Here is a 24,192-nt window from a genome sequence, read left to right as displayed (position 1 = left end):
ACCGCCCCCTCCAGGCCCTCTCCCCAGGCGCGGCCCAGCAGGGTGGGGCCCGGGAAACTCATGGGCCGGTTCCTGCCTTCTGGAGACGGGGGGGTGACAGGAGCCCCAGGGACACCCCTGACCTCCCCTGCCTGACCTGGAAAAGAGAGGGGCGTGAAGTGAAATCTAGGTGCTGAGAGGGTCTGGGAGTCCGAGAAGGACAGAGGATGGAACCTACAGGGGGCGCCCGCGCGCCGAGGTGTAAGAGGACCCGGAGCCTGCTGATGAAATAAGGATAAAGACACAGAGACACACCCTGAGATGGAAAGATAGACAGGCACAGAGCCACAAAGAATAAGATGGAAGAGACAGACACTGAGCGACTGTGACTGACAGAAAGACAGATGCATACAGGGAAAAACGGACTCGGGGAGAGAAAAGAAAAAAAAAAAAGGAGGGAGAGAAAAAGGGAAGGGGAGAACAGGGAGACGGAGACCATGAAACATGAATAAGGTGGGGGGGGAGAAAATGAGAGAATCGAAACAGAACGAGGGACGCATGAAGACTCAGGAATGGGCAGAGAATGAGTGGGAAGAATGAGGCCAGCACTTATAAAGCGCCGACTGTATGCCAAGCACTGCGCTGCACCCTGGCACAGACAGGAAGGGCCAAAAAACGAGAAGGGGGCGGGGGGGGGGAACGAGGGGCTCCCTCGCTTCGCTCCCGGGAGTGAGTCGCGCCGGCCCGGCTGCGCGCAGATGGCCCTGGCACCGGCCGTACGCGCCGCTCCAGCAGCTCCAACCCCGCCCTTGCCGCTTGTCAACCGTAGGCGAAGTGAGTCCCCCTCGGGTCCCGATCTTGTCCCGCGCTGTGGTGGCTCCATGGTACCAGACATCAGGCTCCCTTGGCCGGGTCAAGGCCAGGGTAAGCGGGATCACTGCCAGTGTGAGGAGGCGCACAGGCCATCAGTCGGCTGATACCGTCCAGGACGCTGTCACTTGGGGCTCCAGGGGCCCCGGTGAGAGCAGCATACACTTCCTTTAAAAGGGTAGAGGAAGATCGCAAGAAGCCACGCCTGGGATTTCCAGCCACCTCCTGGGGCCCAGATACCCTCTCTCGGACGCATCATATATACACATAAAAACGCACCCACTCGCACGCGCACCCAGACTTGCACCCGCTCGCAAATGCACTGAGCGGCGTCCACACCCCGGACTCCGACACTCTCGCCATCCATGCCCAGGCTCGCGCGCCAAACCCTCGCCCAGCCGCACACGCTCTGCCAGCGCAGACACGCGCGCTGGTAGGCACTCGGCGCTCACCCGTGCACACACTCACGTGCCCTTGCTCCCCTGGGCCTGTATAAAAGGTTGCGTGCAAGGACTTCGAATCCCACCTGCACACGCGTCCTCGCGCGCGTGCACGCTCATCTACACACGCGCTTGCACACACAAACTCCTGCATATACTCTTATAATCACGCACACTCTGGGCTCGGGGTCTGGGAACGAAAGGGAAGGTGGCATCTTGCTTGGCTGTGAGCTCTCCCGTACCCCGGGGAAGCGAAGCATTGAAAGCCTGAACACTGGCGCGGGGGGCGCGGAAGAGGTGGAAGATGACCACCGGAGTGGCCATCTCCTACCGGAAAGTTGGGAGGGGAGAACAGGTCAAGCCCACGGGGTTCCCTTCCATTACCGCTCCCCCTCAAGAAGGGATTCCTCTAGAGGCGCGGCGCCGCGAAGGCGATCGAAGACAGTCCCCCGGGTTCCCCAAGGAGGGGAGGAGGCCAGGATGGAGGGGGCGAGAGAGCCGCTCACACGTCCTAGTGGCCAGGAAAGAGTTAAGGCGGCAGCCAGGAAGCGGAGGAGGAGCTAGCGAGTGCGGGAAGAAGGGGGGTAGTTGGGAAGCTCTTCCCCGCGGTCCTCACTCTCTCGGCGAGCGGCCGGGGCGCACGGACCGACGGACTTACGGACTCGCGCGCGGGCCGCGTTGCTGGGGGACGCGGGCACCCGGCGTGGACCACTGACCCGAGCCCTCCCCTCCCCGCCCCGTCGCGCCTGCCCCGTCCCGTCCGGGCCGATGGCTCCTCCCGAGCTCCGTCGCCCAGGGGGCGCAGGGTAGAGCGCCGCGGCCCGGCCACAGCGCTCGGGGACGCCCGGGTCCTCCCGGAGCCCCGCGGAGCCCCAGCCGTCCACCTGACGGGCTCGGGGAGCGAGTGGGAGCGCCCTCCCCCCGCCGCCCCCTCCCCCGAGCGGCGAGACAAGATGCTGCCCTGGCTCCAGCGCCTGCTGCAAGGTAGGGACCCCGGGCGGCCGGAGGGTGGGAAGCACCAAGGGCACGGGAGCAGGGCGGCCCCTCCCCCCAGGCGCGAGGGTGAGCAGGTGTGGGGGCAAGAGGAGCCTGAGGAGGGGGACGACTGAGCGCCCGGGCCCCGCCCCCGCCCCCGCCCCAGGACTGCTCGCAGGAGCTGGGCGTCCGGCAGGGAGCCTGCGGGGCCGCGCTGGGAGCTCGTGACTGAGAGGGGACGAAAAGGGCAGGCGTGAGGGTCTGAAGAAGGAGGGAGGCTCAGGTTCCGCTGTCCCGGCTCCACGTGCTCCGGGGGACGCGGAGGACTCGAGCCGGCTAGGGAAGCGCCGACTCAGCAACTCCTGGAGCCCGGTGCCTCAGCACTTTCTGTCACCTGGGATGACAGGGGTGTGGGTAGGGGGCCGACTGGGAGGGTCGGGAGCGTAGCAGGGGATCCAAACGGCCCTCCCTGGTAGAACAGATGGAGTGCGCTAGAAAGGGGAGTGTTCCACGGATTGATAGGCAGAAAAGGGTGTGGGCCTGAGATTGGGGGCGGGGTGGGAAAGGGTCAGAGGGCGGGGGATGGAAAGGGTACGTCAGTGGTGGAGAAAGTGGTTGGAGAGCAGATAGGAGGGAGGCAGCTGGAAAGGAGAATAAGAAATAAAGGTGAATGGGGGGGAGGTGGCCAGGGAAGTGAGATTGAGGTGAGGAAGGGGGAAGGAAAAACCAGATTAGGGGGAGGGATGGAAAGAAGACTAGGGACAGGGCCCCAGAATCCGGAGGTGGGGGTTACTGAAGAGAGAACAAGGACCAGGACCCTGGGGACTGGAATGGAGAAGTGGAAAGATGGGAAACCAGAGAAGGACTGGGATGGTGGATAGAGGTGGGTCTCAGGACCAGGGAGGAGGGTGGAGGAGAAGGGCTGGGGTTAGGGACCCATAGATGGGAGAGGGGCTGTGGGTAGATCAGGATGTGGGGAGAGGGTTGGAGATGAGGGAAGGGAGGAGGAGAAAAGGGTGGGAGACAGGACGGGGTGAGGGCTGCCCAGGGAGGAGACAAAGAGGCTTCTGGTAACCACTTCCACGTGTAAATCCCTCCCTTCCCACAGTGCCTGCCTTTCCCATCCCTTCTCTCAGGGAGTGGCTGGTGGGCCAGGCTGGTGGCTCTGAGCTCAGGACCTTGGGGGCAGCTGTGAGGGCGAGAGAGTGAGACCATTGCTGTGGGGGTGGCAGCTTCCAAGGGTGGGCACCCTGGCTGGCTCTGTGCTGCCATTTATATCTCCGGGGCCCCGTCGGATCCTGCTGCTGCTACCACCTCGGTGGCTGCTTATTTTGGGGTGTTACATTCTGGCGGTGTGAGAAGCTGTTTGCAGCAGCTCTAAACCTCCATCACCCGCATCAGTGCCTCCCCAGGCCCCTGCGTCACTGACATCTCCACCACCTCCGTCCCATCCTTGACTCCCACCTCCTCAGGCCCAGCCCCCTCAGCATCTGCCTGGCAGGCCCCAGTCCTTCCCTGAAGCTGCCTGTTGGGCATGGAGCCCTGTGCTACCCTGTCCAGGGCCAGAGGCCTGACCCCTGGTCAGCACTCTTTCCAGGGGTCACTGGGCCAACCCCCCTGCCTGGTGTGCTGGCACCCCAACTCCTGCCCTCTACCATGGGTCTCTCTATCTCCTCCTCAAGTTCCCTTCCTTCAGTGGAGTGAGAATTTTGCTTCTGAACGTTGGTACTCTACGGTTTGATAGTCCAGGGTTCTTGACCATGGGCCCTCCGGGAATGGATAGTTTTTGGCTCTAAACATCTCAGCCTTTCAGAATCCAGACCGTGTCCTGGCCTCTCTCTGTTCCCTCCCCTGGCCAGATCTTCTAGACACTGGTCATCTCTTGACTCCCAAACGGACTACCCCCTAGAGCAGCCATAACCTGGAGCTCAGGAGAGGAAAGTTCTCCATAGAGCCTGGGTCTCTTCCTTGCCTTGACCCTGAACAGCCATCCAGACCCAGCATGGTGGCCAACCCAGCGCTGTGCACCCTCCCTTCCCCTCAAGGCAGCACCTCTCACAGTCAGGGTGGTTTCCAGGGACGATACCAAAGAAAAGCCACAGGGGCCCCTTCTGATTTGGGCTCTACCTTGTACTAGCTGATGACCTGAGGCAACCCAGCGCATCCCTTTCCTCCTCTACAAATTGGGGGCCATAAGGTTGCTTTTACAGGGGGTCATGTGATGGTATGTTCTATTCTCTGGGTAAAGAGGCTAACATGTAAAAACACACCACCCAGCACACAGTAGGTGCTTAATAATGGATGGTGCCCTCCCTTTCCTGCTCTACACTCCTTCAGGCCAAGCCATCACCAGCTGACTTTAGGGGGAAACAAAAAGAGGAGAGAAAGAAGATGGGGTGAGTGGCGACGGTGGGCGGGGGTGGCTGTTAGAAGGGCTTCCCCTGCCCAGGCAGTGGAGGGATGAGATAAAGGCTTCCGAGAAGCATTTTGAAGGCAGGCTATCCGAGGTCAGGAGGCCTGGGCTGCTTACTCAGAAACTGGCCTTTCCCTTCTCCAGGCCTCAATGAATGGCTCTGTAAAATGAGAGGTTTGCTTTAGATGGCCACAGAGGGTTCAGTCCCAGACACAAGGCTCTTGCCCCAGTCTCCACTGGGAATTCACAGCACAGGGGCCAAGAGTGGAGCAGCAGTCCTTGGAGAGAGAAGGCAGAGGCCTGGAGGAGAGGAGTGGTGGCAAAGAGATATAGAAGCAGGGGGTAGGGAGGGGACTGTGGCCGGAAGGAGAAGGGCACCCACCCAGCAGGGATGGAAGGGCCGGAAGGGAGAGAAAGGTGCAGCTCACCAGCCTGCTACTGCCCAGGAGTGCTGGAGCTGGGCTTGGGGGCTGAGAAATCCAGAGTCCACCACCTTCCCCTCCTCCTCGCCTCCAGTGAGAGCCGCAGCCTGAATTATGGATGAGGCTCCTTGGGTTACAGCTGGTTTGCACGGCGGCGGAGAGGGCCAGAAATGGCAACAGAGTCACCGTTACGCAGCAGCTGCCATGGCGGGGGGCCCCCACTCAGGGTCCCTCTTCCAAGAGCCTGCAGAGAACACCACCCCAGGTTGGGGAAGATAGGCTGTGATGGGGGTGCTGGGATAAGAGGGAGGGGCATAGGGACAAGAGGGGAGAACGAGCCTAATCAGGTCAAGCGGGGGACAGGGGGTTATGGGTAAGAGGGATACGTGGGGGCCCTTGCCAACTCTTGCCAACCTTGCCCTCAAGGCTGGAGAGACCAGGAGCCAGGGGACTGGTACTCACTCTGGGGCCCTCTGGGATTGCAGGTACCGTTCCTTCTCTGTCTCTCCAGGGGAGCTGGCAGCCCTGAGGGCTGAGGGAGAGCTCCTCCATAATCCTCCCAATGGAGGGAGGGCTGGCGGCCATCGGAACGAAAGCATACTCTTGTGAGCTTGTGGATATGGGGTAGGATTAAGGGATCAGAGAAGGATTTGGCTTCCTCTGGTGTCAAGTCCTTGGGGAAGCGGAGCTGAGAGGGTGACTCTGACAGGAACGGAAGTGCCCTGGCTGGGTATCAGGAGCCTCCTTCCTGGCCCTTGTCCTGCCACTAATTTGTTGTGTGACCTTGGGCAAGTCGCTTGCCCTCTCTGGGCCCCAGCTTTCACCTCGTTAGAACACAGGGTTGAACCAGATGAACCTGGAGGACCTTTCCAATTCTGAAATCTCCATCTCTAAGCCGCAAACCTCATCCACCATGAAACCTACCTCGGGTTCCCCACCACGCTCCCTCACCCACCCCTGCCTAGTTTGGTTGAGGGGTGAGAGACATGCTCCTCCACCCCACGTGGCTCGGAAAAACTCGGGAGGAGAAAGTAATCGTGAAACGCCGCACGGGGGAGGGGTGAGAAGGGCCGAGAAACGCGGAGGTGGTGTGAACGAATGGAACAGCAGCCTCTGTGTCACTGAGTATTACATCACACCCAGCCTACACACGCACGGGGCCCGGCACTCACACACACGCGGAGGACAGCCAGCACACGCTCGCATGCACACACTCGCACACACCAGTGCAGTTCCGGCAGGGCGGGGATGTTCACGGGGCGCAGGCGGGAAGGAGGGCACCCCAGAGCACCACCACCTGCGGCTTGGGGTCTCCCACCCAGTGCCGGTACAGGAGGAGGCCACTGGAGCATCTGTGATGTCACCGCCACACCTGGCCCATTGGTGCCATCATGCACAGCTGGCTCAGGAGCACTTCAAGTAGTGAGCACCTGGCTCACACCATCACCCAAAATCACATATACATGCGTGCATTCACGCACCCAACCTCAGGAGCGCGAGACATCGCACACACGACAACCGCCCGGCAGGTGCCATTCACAGCCTCGGAGGGCTCACGCCTAAAAACACCCTCAGTCTCCAGGGCCTCTGAACCAGGGAGCCCCAGGACCCTTGGGACCAAGGACCGGGTCCCCTCCCCTCTGCCCTTGAAGGCCTCGCACATTGCCTCAAGCAGAAGGTGCTCAGTCAGTGTGAAGGTGCTCAGTCAAGTGAAGGTGCTCAGTCTGGCTTTGGGGGCATCCCAGGAAGAATATCCCAGGAGCCAAGTGGAAATGATGACAAGGGGTGGAGGTCAAGCTCATTTTGATCCAGAACTTTAGCAGCTGCAGTCAGAGCAGGGGGACAGGGATGGCTGAGGGGCCTGCACCCCACTGCTATAGCACAGGAACACCAGGGCCAAGATAAAAACCTTTAGTCCCCAGGCCCTTTGCCCACACTGGGCTTACTTCTCCATCCGTATCACAAGAAGTTGGACTATATCCCACCCTCAGAAATTACTTTGAAAAAAAAAAAAAATGTTTCAGTGACTTTGTGTGAGAAGAGCCTGGGCTGTAAAAGTGAAGGACTAAGGGGTGGGCCAAGGAAGATGCATTCTCTCCGGGACCCCAGGTGGTTGCAGGTAGGGAGAACCCCACTTAGGGAACCACTGACCCCTGGTCCCTAAGGGCCCTCCCCACATGGGGGAAAGCCACAGGAAGGGAGGGAGGAGGGCTTTGGGCACCAGGTGAGGCCGGTCCTCAGGGTAGCCAGAGGCCATTTTGCTCCAACCTTAGCTTCACAAAGGCTCTCAAGTTGGTTTCAGTGAGTCTCACCTGGGGCCATTTTACCCCCAGGGGACAGCCAACAATGTCTGGAGACATCTGTTTGTCACGGCTGTGTGCTGCTGGCATCTAATCAGTCAGGGATGCTACTTAACATCCTACATGTGACTCCCCCCACCCAACAAAGAACTGTCCGGCCAAACTGTCACTACCAAGTTTGAGAAGGCCTGACTCCAAACACGGTCAAGCACACAGCAGTGGAAATAGACGGGATGGAAAGAAGCTGGTCACTGTCAGACAACTTTAAACACATCACAGTGCCTTTTATAACATCCTCTTGGGATGTCTCTGTTTTTTCATATACCAGGACTCTCAAAAGTAAAAGTGGCCAGGGCCTCTGGGGACTCTGAGGTAGCACCCAGAGGCCCTCCACCACCCCGACGTACCTAGCACCAGGGCTCTAGCCTTTAGTGAGTGGGCAGGCCCTGGGTGGCTGGCACCCCCACCCTGGCAGCCCGCCCAGCATAGCCCCGCCACTCTCCCCACAGGTCCTGCCTCAGCCTGCCTCCTGCTGATGCTCCTGGCCCTGCCCCCCGCAGCTCCCAGCTGCCCTATGCTCTGTACCTGCTACTCGTCCCCGCCCACTGTCAGCTGCCAGGCCAACAACTTCTCCTCGGTGCCGCTGTTCCTGCCGCCCAGCACCCAGCGACTCTTCCTACAGAACAACCTCATCCGCACGCTGCGGCCTGGCACCTTCGGGCCCAACCTGCTCACCCTGTGGCTCTTCTCCAACAACCTCTCCACCATCTACCCGGGCACCTTCCGCCACCTGCAGGCGCTGGAGGAGCTGGACCTGGGTGACAACCGGCATCTGCGCTCTCTGGAGCCCGACACCTTCCAGGGCCTGGAGCGGCTGCAGTCCCTACATCTGTACCGCTGCCAGCTCAGTAGCCTGCCTGGCAACATCTTCCGCGGCCTGGTCAGCCTGCAGTACCTCTACCTCCAGGAGAACAGCCTGCTCCACCTCCAGGTGAGCCCGCTTCACGCCACAGTCTTCTCTCTCCTGGCGTCTCTGCTCCCACTCTCATCCCAGTGTGTCCCCTCCCCGCCTTCCTGCCTCAGCATCTTCTATTTCCCTGCCCTTTTTCTAAGTTTCTCTCTGTCTCACTTTTGTCTATCCTGTCTGTCTTCCTCTGTCCTGTTTGCGTCCTTCTCTGCCAATCTCAGAAACCCTGGTGGCGTAGTGGTTAAAAGCTACGGCTGCTAACCAAAAGGTCAGCAGTTCGAATCCACCAGGCGCTCCCTGGAAACTCTCGAGGCAGTTCTACTATAAGTCGGAATCGACTCAACAGCAACAAGTTTGTTTTTTTTGGTTCTGCCTATCTCAATGGTTTGTGCTCAACTACTAACCAAAAGGTTAGCACTTCAGACCCACTCAGAGGTGCCCTGGAAGAAAGACCTGGTGATCCGCTTCCATAAAGATTGTTGTTGTTAGTTGCCATCGAGTCAGTTCCCACTCATGGCGACCCCACATATGCTGAAAACTCCTCCATAGGGTTTTCAAGGCTGTGACCTTTGGGAAGCAGATCACCAGGCCTGTCTTCTGAGGCATCTCTGTATGGGCTCTAACCACCAACTTTTCAGCTAGTAGTTGAGCACTTAACCATTTGCGCTACCCAGGGACCAGCCATTGAAAACCTGTAGAGGGCAGTTCTACTCTGTAACACACGGGGTCGCGACGAGTCAGAATTGACTTAATGGCAGCGGATTTGGTTTTGGTTCTGTCTCTCTGTCACTAACTTTCCCCTCACCTGTTTCCCTCTGCCAGTCTGTCTGTCTGTCCCTTTTGGTCCCTCTCTGCTTCTCTCACTGACTTGCTTCCCCCATCTGTCTTCTTCTGCCTCTTCTGTCTGTCTCCCTTCACACACCCACTCCGCACACACCCCCATGTCTGTCTGGGTGTCTGTGTGTGTCTCTTTCTGTGATCTCTCCTTACCTGCCCTGGTTTGCCTTCAGGGGACTCTGCCTTTCCCCAGGCACCAAAAGGCCTGTGGCTGCTCTCACCCCCGCCCCGCCCCGCCCCGCCCCGCGTCCTCCCACAGCACAGGAAAGCAGAGCAAAAGGGCAAAACCACTAGCAGTGGTGTCCCCTAGAAGACTCAGCCTCTCTTCAACAACCTGGGCATTGGGACAGAGGGAAAACCCACCTTCTTAGAGTCCTGTCCCTCAAGCCCTTCATTTCAGCACAAGGGAAGAAGGAAAAAAGTAAGGACAAAGCTGTTGAGCAGATGGAAAATGGATGCCCTGAAAACGGAAGGAATAATAGTAATTGTTATTTATCTTTATTATTGATCTAATTATTGTTTATTGTTGTTGTTATGCTGACTGTTTGACAGTCAGGTCCTGCCATTCCATTTCCCCAGGAAGCCATAACATATCCTCCAAACGGCTCTTAGAGAAAACCCTCCCTCGGCTACACAGCCTCCAGCTGGGAGGGGGCGAGGGCAGCCAAAATCTCCAGCTCCCCACATAAATCTGGAAGGAGCTTACTCCTCCCTACCCTGGGTTGGTGCCTGACAGTCACCAACCTGCTGGTCTCAAAAACAGGTCAGTACTGATGATGGTACTGATAATAACAACAGCAACCATAATTTAACAGGCATAATATTGAGCACCCACTATGTGCTAGGTGCTGTGAGAATACAATAGCCGACGAAACAGACACCAATCCCTGCCTTCATAAAGATACCATGATAGTGGGGAGACAGACGAGGTTCCTGGGTGGCACCAATGGTTTGTGCTCGACAACTAACCAAAAGGCTGGCGGATCGAACCCACCCAGTGGTGCTGTGGAAGAAAGGCCTGGCGATCTGCTTCTGTAAAGATCACAGCCAAGCAAGCCCTACAGAGCAGTTCTACTCTGTAACACATGGGATCGCCATGAGTTGGAATTGACTCAACAGCCATGTGGGGGGCGGGGGGGAGACAGACAAGAAGTAAATACATAGTTGGTTGGAAAAAATGTTATGTTACCATTATTGCATAATAATAATAGCAGCCACTATGACTTAGTGGACACACTGTGTGTCATGCACCATGCTGAGCACTCGACAGGCTATCAACTCTGCCATTTGCAAGCATGTGACATTTTTTAACCCCCCTGGCCTCAGTTTTCCCATCTGTAAAACCAAGGGTAGCAATAGGACCTATGTCCTAGAGATCTCATAAGGATTAAACACATAAATAATTTGTAAAGCACTTAGAATAGTGCTTGGCATAAGTAAGCACTATGTAAATGCTTGTTAAAATGCTATTTAAAAAACAAACCTCATTTAACATTGGTATCAGTGTCCTGAGAACAGGTTCTTCTGTGAAGTGGCTCATCGTAGAGACTGGGGTCAACTTCAAGGATTCTACTGAGGCTATGGCGGGGGGGGTTTCTCCAGAACCCTGCTTCCTTTTCTTTTGCTGAATTTGCCCAGCACTGCACAGTTTACAAAGTGCACTCATGCCTCTCATCGCATTTCCGCAATGCTGTCAGGAGATTGGAGTCCCAGGGTGGTGCACAGGGTTAACATGCTTGCTGCTAACCGCAAGGTTGGAGATTTGAATCCACCCAGAGGCACCTCAGAAGAAGAGCTTGGTGATCTCCTTCTGAAAAACCAGCCATAGAAAACCCCCTGCGGAGCACAGTTCCACCCTGACACACATGGGGTAGGCCATGAGTCAGAATTGACCCGACAGCAACCGTTTTTTTTTTTTTTTAATTCAGGAGATTGTTTTCATCCTTCTTACTGATGGAGAAACTGAGGCTGGGGTCCCAAAGACCTTGTAGAGATTTAAAAAAAAAAAAAACCTCATTGCTGTGGAGTCGATTCCAATGCATAACAACCTTATAACACAGAGTAGAACTGCCCCAAACCCAGTGCCGTCGAGTCGATTCCAACTCATAGAGACCCTATAGGACAGAGTAGAACTGCCCCATAGAGTTTCCAATGAGCAGCTGGTGAATTCAAACTGCTGACCTTTTGGTCAGCAGCCAAGCTCTTTACCACTTGCGCCACCAGGGCTCCTGTAGAGATATAACAGCCTTTACATATAAGTCTCTTAAACCACTATGCGTGTGACTGGGAGCTTATGTGTTCTCACCATCACGATGAACCTCACAAACTATACCCGTTTGGGAAACCCTGGTGGCATAGTGGTTAAGTGCTACAGCTGCTAACCAAAGGGTCAGCAGTTCAAATCCACCAGGCGCTCTTTGGAAACTCTGTGGGGCAGTTCTACTCTGTCCTATAGGGTCTCTATGAGTCGGAATCGGCTCGACGGCACTGGGTTTGGGTTTTTGGTTTATCCTCGTTTGACCCAGGAATTGGAGGGTCCGAGGTCCAGGAACCTGCCCGACGCCACACAGCCAGCAAGAGCTGGTACTTAAGCCTGCATGGTCTGACTGCATTCAAGGCCATTTTCATACACAGAGCTGTCTGGGCGGAGAAGGGTCCTTGGAGGAGCTACACAGTAGGCTCATTTTTAACAGCATATACTTCGGAGTCTGCCAGACCTAGGGCTATATCCTGGCTCCTATATGACTTTGGAAAAGTTACTTAACCTCTTTTGATCTCCATTTCCTCAAGAATAATAGTACTGAATAACAATACTTACCTAAGAAGTTTTGTGAGGATTAGAATGTAAGGCGTTTACCACACTGAAAGGCTGGAGGTTCAAGCCCAGCCAGAGGCACCTTGGAAGAAAGGCCTGGCAATCTACTTCCAAAAATTCTGCCACCAAAAACCCTATGCAGCACAGTTCTACTCTGATACACATGGGGTCGCCATAAGTCAGAGTCAACTCCACGACAGTTGGTAGTGGTACGTAGGTATCGTTAGTACTAGTAGTACTACTAGTTCTGAGACTCCAACCTCCTTATCAATATATATATATTAGTTGTTCACAATGAAGACTCTGGCGTCAGAGGGCCTAAGTTTGAATCCTTGCTCTGCTCTTTTCTAATTATTTAGCTTCAGGGAAGTTGCTTCCTTTCTCTGAACCCTCATCTGTAAACTGGCAATAATAAAAATAATAACCATCCTCAAAGGATGACTGTAAAGAATAAATGAGTTAGTGTATATAAAGCACATAGCCCAGTGCTGAATAAATCACATTACTGTAACTCAATCCCCCATCGACACTGGCTAAGAACAGCAGTCAGGGCCTGGGGTCAGGACAGGCCTGGGCAAAGCAGACCTTGGGTGGGTGTTGGGGCTTTCTGGAATGGGAAGTGGTTCTTCAGCACGCCCCTAGCATGAATGGCTTGTGGGAAGGAAGCATCTTCACACCTGGCCCTTTATAGAGAAGAAAGAAACACAGTTCTGCCTGTGAACTGCCTGGTGGAACTAGGCTGGGAGAGGCCACAGGCAGGTGAGGGAACATGTGGGCTGGTGTGATATGCACGGGGTGCAGGTGTGACCCGAGATGGAGCCGGACCTGCCCCTGAGGGGAGCTTTGCAGGAGGCCAGAGGACCGCAGCCTGTCAGGGTGTCTAAGAGAGGAATGGAAATGGGTGCAATAGGGGTTCTCACAGACTCTGCTGTATGCCAGGCACTTTGTGAGATAAGATCACTCATCAGCAGATACTTACTGAGTGCCTACTGCACGCCAGGCAGTGTTCTCTGTTCCCGGTATTCAAGGGTAAGCAAAAATAGTAGCCCTGCTCTCACAGAGCCGATTTCTGACTTGAGTGAAGACGGGTGACAAAGACACCCATCTTCTCTTTTAATCATTATAGCAGACTGCATGGTGCTTAAGAGCAGTCTTTGCACTCTAGGCAGACCTGAGTCTGAATCCCAACCCCACCTCCTATTTGCTTTGTGGCTTTAGGCAAGTGACTTAACCACTCTGAGTCTCAACAGACCTATCTGTAAAATGACCTGTACCTCAGGAGTTTGTTGTGAGCATTAAAGGGATACTGCTTGAGAGAGCTCAGCCTAATCTCTGGTTTAGAGTAAGCTCCCAATTAATGCTAACTATCTCCACGGCACTGGGTTTTTGTTTTTTTATCATTAATGGTAACTAGTCAATAAGAGCCAAAGTATGACCTTGTCATGGATTGAATTATGTCGCCCCAAAAATGTGTGTATCAACTTGGTTAGGCTGTGATTCCCAGTATTCCCTGGTTGTCCTCCATTTTGTGATTGTAATTTTATGTTAAAAGCATTAGGGTGGGATTGCAACACCACCCTTACCCAAGTCACCTCCCTGATCCAAGGTAAAGGGACTTTCCCTGGGGTGTGGCCTGCCCCACCTTTTATCTCTCAAGAGATAAAAAGGAAAGGGAAACAAGCAGAGAGTTGGGGACCTCATACCACCAAGAAAGCAGCACCAGGGGCAAAGCGTGTCCTTGGACCCAGGGTCCTTGCACCTGAGAAGCTCCTCGACCATGGGAAGATTGAGGACAAGGACTTTCCTCCAGAGCTGACAGAGAGAGAAAGCCTTCTCCTGGAGCTGACACCTTGAATTTGGACTTTTAGCCTACTTCACTGTGCGGAAATAAATTTCTCTTTGTTAAAAAGCCATCCACTTGTGGTATTTCTGTTATGGCAGCACTAGATGACTAAAACAGACCTTGAGGATATCCCACCTATAGAGACCATTTCTAGAGCTTTGACATATTGACCACTAATGACCCAAGACCAGACAAGCTGTGGGATGATATCAAGGACATCATACATGAAGAAAGCAAAAGGTCATTAAGAAGACAGGAAAGAAAGAAAAGACCAAAGTGGATATCAGAAGAGACTCTGAAACTTGCTCTTGAACGTCAAGTAGCTAAAGCAAAAGGAAGAAATGATTAAGTAAAACAGCTGAACAGAAGATTTCAAAGGGCAGCTCGAGAAGACAAAGTATTATATAGAAATGTGCAAAGATCTGGAGTTAGAAAACCAAAAGGGAAAAACATGCTCAGCATCTCTCAAACTGAAAGAACTGAAGAAAAAATTCAATCCCTGACTTGCAATATAGAAGGATCCTATGGGCAAAACCCTGAATGATGCAGGAAGCATCAAAAGAAGATGGAAGGAATATACACAGTCACTGTACTAAAAAGAACTGCTCAATGTTCAGCCATTTCAGGAGGCAGCATATGATCAAGAACTGATGGTACTGAAGAAAGAAATCCATGCTGCACTGAAGGCACTGGCGAAAAACACCCCACCCAAACCCAGTGCCCTCGAGTCAACAAGTCTCCAGGAATTTACGAAACACCAGTTGAGATGTTTCAACAGACAAATGCAACGCTGGAAGCACTCTCTCGTCTATGCCAAGAAATTTGGAAGACAGTTGCCTGGCCAACCAACTGACTGGAAGAGATCCATATTTGTGCCCATTCCAAAGAAAAGGTGATCCAACAGAATGCGGAAATTATCGAACAATATCATTAATATCACTTGTAAGTAAAATTTTGCTGAAGATCATTCAAAAACGGTTGTGGCAGTACCTCCACAAAGAACTGCTGGAAATTCAAGCTGGATTCAGAAGAGGACATGGAATGATAAGGATATCATTGCTGATGTCAGATAGATCTTGGCTGAAGGCAGAGAATTCCAGAAAGATATTTAACTGTTTTATTGACTATGCAAAGGCATTCGACTGTGTGGATCATAACAAATTACGAATAATGTTGAGAAGAACGGGAATTCCAGAACACTTAATTGTGCTTGTGAGGAACCTGTACATAGACCAAGAGGCAGTCATTTGAACAGAACAAGGGGATACTGCATGGTTTAAAATCAGGAAAGGTGTGTGTCAGGGTTTTATCCTTTCACCATATTTATTCAGTTTGTATGCTTTGCAAATAATCCGAGAAGCTGGATTATATGAAGAACGGGTCATCAGGACTGGAGGAAGACTCATTAAAACCTGTGTAATGCAGATGACACAGCCTTGCTTGCTGAAAATGAAGAGGACCTGAAGCACTTACTAATGAAGATCAGAGACCACAGCCTTCAGTATGGATTACACCTCAACATAAAAGTCCTCACAACTGGACGAATAAGCAACATAATGATAAACAGAGAAACTACTGATGTTGTCAAGGATTTCGTATTCATTTTGGATCCACAATAACACCCATGGAAGCAGCAGTCAAGAAATCAAACAACACATTGCACTGGGCAAATCTGCTGCAAAAGACCTCTTTACACTGTTGAGAAGCAAATGCGTCACTTTGAGGACCAAATTGCACCTGACCCAAGCCATGGTATTTTCAATCACCTCATATGCATGTGAAAGCTGGACAATGAATAAGGAAGACCAAAGAACAATTGATGCCTTTGAATTATGGTGTTGGTGAAGAATATTGAATATACCATGAACTACCAGAAGAACAAGCAAATCTGTCTTGGAAGAAGTACAGCCAGAATGCTCCTTAGAAGGGAGGATGGCGAGACTTCATCTCATGTACTTTGCACATGTTATCAGAAGGGACCAGTTCCTGGAGAAGGACATCAGAGGGTCAGTGAAAAAGAGGAAGACATTCAACGAGATGGATTGGCACAGTAGCTGCAACAGTGAGCTCAAACACTGGCAAAGATTGTGAGGATGGTGCAGGACCGGGCATTGTTTCATTCTGTTGTATACAGGGTAGCTATGAGTCAGAACCACCTCAATGGCGCCTAACAACAAATCATGTCCCCCAGAGTCCCTGAGTGGTGCAGCTGGTTTACGTGCTCGGCTACTAACTGAAAGGCTGGAGGTTTGAGTCCATCCAGAGGTGCCTAAGAAGAAAGGCCTGGCAATCTGTCAGAAAAACCAGCCATTGAAACCCTTACAGAGCACAGTTCTACTCTGACACACATAGGGTCACCATGAGTCAGAGTTAACTCAGCAGTAACTGGTTTATCATCTCTCCCGTTTAACAGCTGAGGACGTTGAAGCTCAGCAAAGTCACTCAGCTAGTACTATCCTAGAGCTAACCCCAGCCTGCCTGACTCCAGAGTCCCTGGGTGGTGGAAACGGTTTGCCCTCAACTACTAACCTAAAGGTTGGTAGTTCGATACCACCCAGCAGCACCATGGAAGAAAGGCTTGGTGATCTGTTTCCGTAAAGATAACAGCCCAGAAAACCCTATGGAGCAGTTCTGTTCTGTAACCTATGGGGTTGCTGTGAGTCAGAATTGACTTGACAGCAATGTTTTTTGTTTTGTTTTGTTTTCTAACTCCAGAGTGCAGTTATTCAGGGCCCTGCCCCCGAAGTTAACATCCCCATTCACCAAATATTAGCTGTTGGACCCTAGAAGAGTCACTTGTCTCTTCTGAGCCTCCCTCTCCTAATCTTTGAAATGGAGCTAATAATATTACCACCTAAGGTTGGAAACTCTATGGGGCAGTTCTACTCTGTCCTATAGGGTCGCTATGAGTCGGAATCGACTCGACGGCAGTGGGTTTGGTTTGGTTTGGAGTAAAGTTGTGGAAACCTCAGTGGCGCAGTGGTTAAATGCTACGGCTGTTAACCAAGAGGTCGGCAGTTTGAATCAGCCAGACGCTCCTTGGAAACTCTATGGGGTAGTTCTGCTCTGCCCTATAGGGTCGCTATGAGTCAGAATCAACTCAACAGCAGTGGGTTTGGGTTTTGGTTAGTAAGGTTGTGGGGAGCCCTGGTGGCGTAGTGGTTAAGAGCTACGGCTGCTAACCAAGAGGTCAGCAGTTTGAATCCATCAGCAGCTCCTTGGGTACCCTATCGGGCAGTTTCACTCTATCCTGTAGGGTCACTATGAGTCGTAATCCACTCGATGGCAATGGGTTTTAATAGGGTTGTGGAGCCCTGGTGGCACAGTCATTAAGCGTTTGGCTGCTAACCAAAAGGTCAGCAGTTTGAATCCACCTGCTGCTCCTTAGAAACCCTATGGAGCAGTTCCACTCTGTCCTATAGGATCACTATAAGACGGAATCAACTTGACAGCAGTAGGGTTTTGGGTGTTTTTAATAAAGTTGTGGGGCAGTGGTTAAGAGCTCAGGCTGTTGTTAACCAAAAGGTCAGCAATTCAAATCCACCAGGTGCTCATTGGAAACATTATGGGGCAGTTCTACTCTGTCCTATAGGGTCACTATGAGTTGGAATCAACTCGACAGCAACGGGCTTGGTTTGGTTTTGGTTTAATAGGGTTGTAGGAACTATGATGGTACAGAGATTAAGCACTCGCCTGCTAACTGAAAGGTCAGCGGTTTGAACCCAAAAGCCCACTCCACGGGAGAAAGATGTGGCAGTCAGCTCCCATAAAGATTCAAAAAACAACGAAACCCATTGTCATCAAGTCAGTTCCGACTCACAGCGACCCTATAGGACAGTGTAGAACCACCCCATAGGGTTCCCAAGGAGCAGCTGTTGGATTCGAACTGCCGACCTTTGGTAAGTAACCGTAGCTCTTAACCACCTCTACTCTGTCCTTTAGGGTCAACTGATATGAGTTGGAATTGACTAGACGGCAACGGTGGGGGTGTAATAGGGTTGTGATGACTAAGTTACGACATGGGACCTGTGTGGCAGGACCTTGGCACACAGTGAGAGTTCAGTAAGTCACAGGCTTCATGGTGCTGACGCTGGTGATGACGGCGAAACTTGGCGTAGACGGGTAAGCTCTGTGAGCGGGGGTGCCTGGCACAGAGCAGACACTCAGTTCAGCTTCACTGAATGAATGAGGTACATTCCAAGGCTGGCCAACTCATAAATATCAGATGAGAGTGGGATCTTAAAGATTAACGATCCCAAGTCCCTTGTTTCACAGATGAAACAAGCTGAGGCCCAGAGAGGTACCTGGAACTGCCCAAGGTCACACAGCCCAGCAGCTGATCCCATTACTGTCAGAAGCAGGAGGTTGGAGGGAGGCAAGGTTAAAAACAGGATGCTGTCCAGGAAGGGGGGCAGGGATGGATGCTTCTGTGAGATTCCAAATGGATGCAGAAAGCTGTGAACCCAGCCCGGGGGAGGCGAGGGAGATGTGGTTTGTGAAATCGAAGAGGATGACTTTAGCAGTCGCTCTCAGCCTAGAGGGAGGGGGTGATGAGGAAGTGGGGGGGAGGGCGAGGGCTGTGAAAGTCAAGAGCTTATTAATGCACAGAGAACGGGTTTAAGGTGGAGGGTGGAGAGAGGAAAGACCGGATTACAGCGATACGGCTGAGGAAGTGGATTTGGCAACAGCTTGGCGGTGGGTGGTGGACCCCAAGGCTGAGGCTCAGAGAAGAAAAGGGCAGGACTTCTGCGGAGAACAAATGGGGAGGAGAGGACAGTGGAATCGGGAAATTCTGTGGCCCGCAAAATGGGGCTGTCGGTCAAAGGCATCAGAATCCCCTGGGGTTCCCAAATTAGCTCTTCCCTCCCTGACCTCCTGAAGGGCCCAAAGTGCCCATTACCACTGCCCCCACTTGCCCCCATTTTGCTCCTCTGGCCAGACATCTCTGGGTGGGTCCCACTCTTGCTGACACCCCATAAAAAAGGAGAAACCTCTCTGACCAGGTGTGTCTGAGTAGAAGGAATTCAGAGCCCTCTCCTGGGTAGGCCAAATTGGGCCAGGTCAAGGGCAGGGTGGTCCAGGGAGTCAGCTGAAGACCTGAGCCAGGAATGGGTGTTGACAGGAGACAGGGAACACTAGTGTCAGAGGCTTCAAGAAGGGCGAGGGGGACCGGGATGGATTTCAGTGTGGCCAAGAGGAGGGCTCTTGGCAGGCTTAGTTCCTGTAGCGGAGAGGGTGGAAGCCAGATGGGAGGGGGCAAGCACACGGGGGCACCAGCGGAAAGTGGAGGCTGGGGGTGTGGGCTGGGAGTCTATAACCTCCCCCAACCTGAGAGCCTGGGGTGGGAGGCATCGTCTTCCCTGGCAGGGAAGGGAGGAAGGACCACAGCCAAGGGAACAGGAGGGTGCTCCTGTCCCTAGAACCAGACCTCCTGGGACCTGCTGACCTAGTGGTGCCCTGTACAAGAGGTGCATGCCTCAGGGCTGTGGGGTCAGGCGGCTGGGGTTCTGGGCCCCCTCTCTGGCAAGCCCTTCACCTCTCTGGGCCTCAGTGCTCTCCACTGTGAAAACTGGGCTGGGCTGGTAAATTCCTCTGCACTAGCTCCCAAACCTGGCCCACAACCTGGTAAACTGGTTAAAATGCACAGTCCAGGCCCCCTCTCCAGACAAGGTATAACAGCCCCCCCACCCCCGCCATTAAGTCTGAACCATAGCTCCAAGGTCCTTCCAACATTAAACATGGTCTGAGTCGGTGACTCTGGGCAAGAAGGACAGCCCCTCCAAGGCAGCAGTGGTGCAGCCCTCCTGGGCAGCTCTGCCCTTCCTTCCCCTCCCCTGCTGTCTCCAGAAGTGGAGCTGCAATAACCCCCAGGGCCCAGTAGCAGAACCTTTGGTCCCCAGAGCTGTCCTCTCTAGCAGAAAAGGGATGGATCCTAATTCTAACTGAGCCCCACAAGAACACAGTTGCTATCAAGTTGATTCTAAGTCATGGCGACCATATGGGTGTCAGAGTAGAACTGTACACCATAGGTTTTTCTTTTATATATATATATGTATATAATTGTGTGTGCTTTAGGTGAAAGGGGCCCTGGTGGCACAGTGGCTAAGAGTTCGGCTGCTAATCAAAAGGATGGAAGTTCAAATCCACCAGCCGCTCCTTAGAAACCCTATGGGGCAGTTCTACTCTGTCCTATAGGGTCACTATGAGTCGGAATCTACTCGACACCAACAGGTTTGGGTTTTTTGGTTTGGAGTGAAAATTTAGAGCACAAGTTAGTTTCTCATTCAAAATTTTACACACAGATTGTTTTGTGACATTGGTTGGAACAGCACTCTCCCCCTTCCACCCCAGGTTCCCCGTGTCCATTCGTCCAGTTTTCTTGTCCCTTCCTGCCTTCCGGTCTCGCTTTTGGGTCAGAATTGCCCATTTGGTCTCTTATATTCGATTGAACTAAGAAGCATATTCCTCACTTGTGTTATTGTTTGTTTCATGGGCCTGTCTGATCTTTGTCTAAAAAATGGGCTTTCCGTAGGGTTTTCAATGGCTGGTTTTTTTGGAAGTAGATCACCAGGCCTTTCTTCCGAGGTGTCTCTGGGTGGACTCGAACTTCCAGCCTTTCGGTTAGCAGCCAAGTGCGTTAACCATTTGTACCACCCAGGGACTCCTAGTAATAATACCCATTGCCGTCAAATCGATTCTTACCATGAGTTAGAAGCAACCCCATGTGTGTCAGCGTAGAACTGTGTTCCATAGGAGTTTCACTGGCTGAGTTTTTGGAAGCAGATCACTAGGCCTTTCTTCCAAGGCACCTCTGCGTGGGCTCAAACCTCCGGCCTTTTGATTATCAGCCAAGCACATTAGCGATTTACACCATCCCGGTGGCTATGAGTCAGAATCAATTTGACGGCAATGGGTTTGGTTTTTTTTTTTTTTTTAGGGACTCCATATTATGCTTAAAAATCCATTGCTGTTTAGTTGATTCCGACTTACAGTGACCCTATAGGACAGAGCAGAACTGCCCCATAGGGCTTCCAAGGAGTGGCTAGTGGATTTGGACTGCCAACCTTTTGATTAGCAGCCGAGGTCTTAACCACCATGCCACTAGGACTCCAGTTGTAATAATAACTACCATTTATTGATGGCCAACCATGCACCCATCAGGTACTGTACTTGGCCCCTCACAGCACTGCTCCATGTAACCTTCACTCAGCTCGCAGGGGGAAGGGGCACTGTTATCCTCATGGTACATACTGAGGAAACCAAGGCTCCCTGAGGTTAAATAACTTGCTCAAGGTAACACATGTAGGAAGAAGGCAAGCTGGATTTGAACCTGGGTCTCTGGTGCCAGAGCCGGTGGGTTTAATCACCGGATAGATCCATGTGTGACAGGCACTTGCCCAGCACTTCACCAAATAATCTTTATGTGAATTGTCTTCTTTAATCCTCAGGACAAACTCATGAGGTAGGTATACTCATTTTATACCCGTTTTATAAATGAGGAAACGTGCTAAGAGGTTAACAATAATGGTTAACTCACAGAATGCTTACCACATAGAAACTTTGTTCTAAACACCATAAACATGTGGCTTCATTTAATCTCTACATTTTACAGATGAGGAGAGTCAGTCACAGATACTAAGTGACTTGCCAAGATGACAGAGTCAATTATTGATGGAGCTGGGATTTGAACTCGGGATGTCTGGCTCCCCAGTAGGCATGCTGAAGGAAACCAAACCAAAAAAATCCAAACCCACTGCCGTCGAGTTCGATTCCGACTCATATGCAATTCTATATGACAGAGTAGAACTGCCCCATAGAGTTTCCAAGGAACGCCTGGCATATTGGAACTGCCGACCTCTTGGTTAACACTAAGCCAACAGGGTTTCTGAAGGAAACCAGTAGTCCTGAAAGTGTGGTTTCCCCACCACTCCCAGCATTACCTGGGTACTTGTAAAGACAGGCAGATTCTCAAGAGCCACCCCAGACTTTGCTGAATCACAAGCTCTGGGGGCAGGTTCAGGAATCTTCATTTTAAAAAGCTCTCCAGGGGATTCTGATGCTTCTAAAGTTTGAGAACCACTGACCTCAACTATATGGCTTTTCCCACAGCGAGTAGGTTAGAGTAGGCAGGTTTCGAACCCAGGACTATGAATCAAAAGGTGAAACCAAGTCGACTCTGTCGCAGTGCTTCCCTTCCTCCCCCTTCACCCAGCCCCTGAGAGACGAGGCAGGGTGGGGTCCTCAGGACCACTCTCTTCTACGCCCTTCCCTCTCTCCACAGGATGACCTGTTCGCGGACCTGGCCAACCTGAGCCACCTCTTCCTCCACGGGAATCGCCTGCGGCTGCTCACGGAGCACGTGTTCCGCGGCCTGGGCAGCCTGGACCGGCTGCTGCTGCACGGGAACCGGCTGCAGGGCGTGCACCGCGCGGCCTTCCGCGGCCTCAGCCGCCTCACTATCCTCTACCTGTTCAACAACAGTCTGGCCTCGCTGCCCGGCGAGGCGCTCGCCGACCTGCCCTCACTGGAGTTTCTGCGACTCAACGCCAACCCCTGGGCGTGCGACTGCCGCGCGCGTCCGCTCTGGGCCTGGTTCCAGCGCGCGCGCGTGTCCAGCTCCGACGTGACGTGCGCCACGCCGCCGGAGCGCCAGGGCCGCGACCTGCGCTCCCTCCGCGAGGCCGACTTCCAGGCCTGCCCGCCGGCAGTGCCCACGCGGCCGGGCAGCCGCGCCCGCGGCAACAGCTCCTCCAACCACCTGTACGGGGTGGCCGAGGCCGGGGCGCCCCCCGCCGACCCTTCCACCCTCTACCGAGACCTGCCCGCCGAGGACTCGCGGGGGCGCCAGGGCGGAGACGCGCCCACGGAGGACGACTACTGGGGGGGCTACGGAGGCGAGGACCAGCGGGGAGAGCAGACGTGCCCTGGCGCGGCCTGCCAGGCGGCGCCGGACTCCCGCGGCCCTGCGCTCGCGGCGGGGCTTCCCACCCCTCTGCTTTGCCTCCTGCTCTTGGCGCCCCATCACCTCTGACTGCGTTGCTAAGACTGAAGAGCCCAGGTGGCGGGTCCCCGGAGCTGGGGCCCTGGCCCCAGTCTGCGCCCCTGGCCTTGCTGTCTTCAGTTCGCCTCCCAGGTCCTCTCCTATCCTGGGACCAGGCCGCCTCTTCCTGTCTCTTGAGCTGCCCTGATTGATGGCAGCCACAGGAGGACGTGTCTTGGCGGCTCCGGTCTTTTCTTCCCCAACTCTGGCCGTTGACTATTCCCCACTTGAAGGCGCCCTGGGGAGCCGCTGACTCCTCTCCCGAGGCCCGCAGCAGACTGAGGGGTTTTGTCTGCAGAGCATCCTCCACCGCGGGGCCTTCGGAAAGCCCCAGAAGGAAGCCCCACTCAGGAGCCATCTGGCGGGATGCCTCAGTCAAGGCCAGGCTGACCCTTGAGCCCTGCTCATCCTAATTCCCCTCAACCTCCCAAACACTGGAGGAATACTTTTCTCCTAAGTCTACCCTGGACACTTTTTAGGGAGCCTGGAGAGAACTTTCCTCTCCGCCATGGCCCCTCTGTGGTGAAGAGCAAAAACAATTGTTTGGGGATAAAAATTTATTAAAAAATTCTATTATTTTCTCTTTCTGTAAGATTTGTTGGCTTAGGACCTCGAAAGTGGGGCATAGGTTTAGAACTCTAAGGGTTTCAGGGCTAAAAAGGGTTAGAGAAATGGGAGCCCTCTCATGCCATCAGAGTCCCTGGGTGGCACAGATGGTTAAGCACTGGACTACTAACTGAAAAGTTGGCAGTTCAAACCCAACCAGAGGTTCCTTGGAAGTGAGGCCTGGCAATCTGCTTCTGAAAGGTCACAGCCTTAAAAGGAGTTTTACTCTGCATACATGGGGTCTCCATAAGTGTGAATCGACTCAAAGGTGACTAACAACAACCCATGCCATCCAAGAGGTTCCTGTTGGCTGGGGCTCGTGTGCTGCCATCCCCCAGGACAAGATGCTGAGGCCAGAGGAAGAGAGGTGGGACCCTGGAGTCCCAAGTGGCTTGAAACCTGAGAGCAGGGATGCGGCCGATGGTACCTCATGGCCTCACTGGTCCAGTGGAAGCAGCTACAGCCAACCCTAAGTTGTCTGCGGGCTGAGGAGCTAAGCCTGGGGAGGGCCTCCAGCCTTAAGCAATCCCTCCTAGGCTCTGTTCCTTCAGGAAAGAAGAGCAGTGCCCAGCTTCCCCTACAAGCAGCAGTAGCATAGACATGACATCCGTGGTCACAGCCAGCCCAAATATGCTCTGGGCAAATTGGAAAAAAGCTCCTCCTCCTTCAGGGAAGGAGCCCTGGT

The 24,192-nt window shown here is 53.4% G+C and overlaps 1 protein-coding gene across 1 annotated transcript; it reads left to right on the top strand.

Annotated features, from left to right (window-relative positions):
* Positions 1-1,946: 1,946 nt before the first annotated feature.
* On the top strand, positions 1,947-23,860 carry RTN4RL2 (reticulon 4 receptor like 2). The gene is made up of 3 exons (XM_064288039.1): positions 1,947-2,273; positions 7,909-8,390; positions 22,143-23,860. Exons 1-3 carry the CDS (start codon positions 2,243-2,245, stop codon positions 22,890-22,892), a joined length of 1,263 nt encoding a protein of 420 aa, XP_064144109.1. The 5' UTR covers positions 1,947-2,242; the 3' UTR covers positions 22,893-23,860.
* The last annotated feature ends 332 nt before the right edge of the window (positions 23,861-24,192 follow it).

The sequence above is a fragment of the Loxodonta africana genome, chromosome 7, assembly GCF_030014295.1.
Source record: "Loxodonta africana isolate mLoxAfr1 chromosome 7, mLoxAfr1.hap2, whole genome shotgun sequence".
Classification (NCBI taxonomy): Eukaryota; Metazoa; Chordata; class Mammalia; order Proboscidea; family Elephantidae; genus Loxodonta; species Loxodonta africana.
Note: the sequence above shows the minus strand (reverse complement) of the source record. Positions and strands in the feature narration are given on the sequence as shown.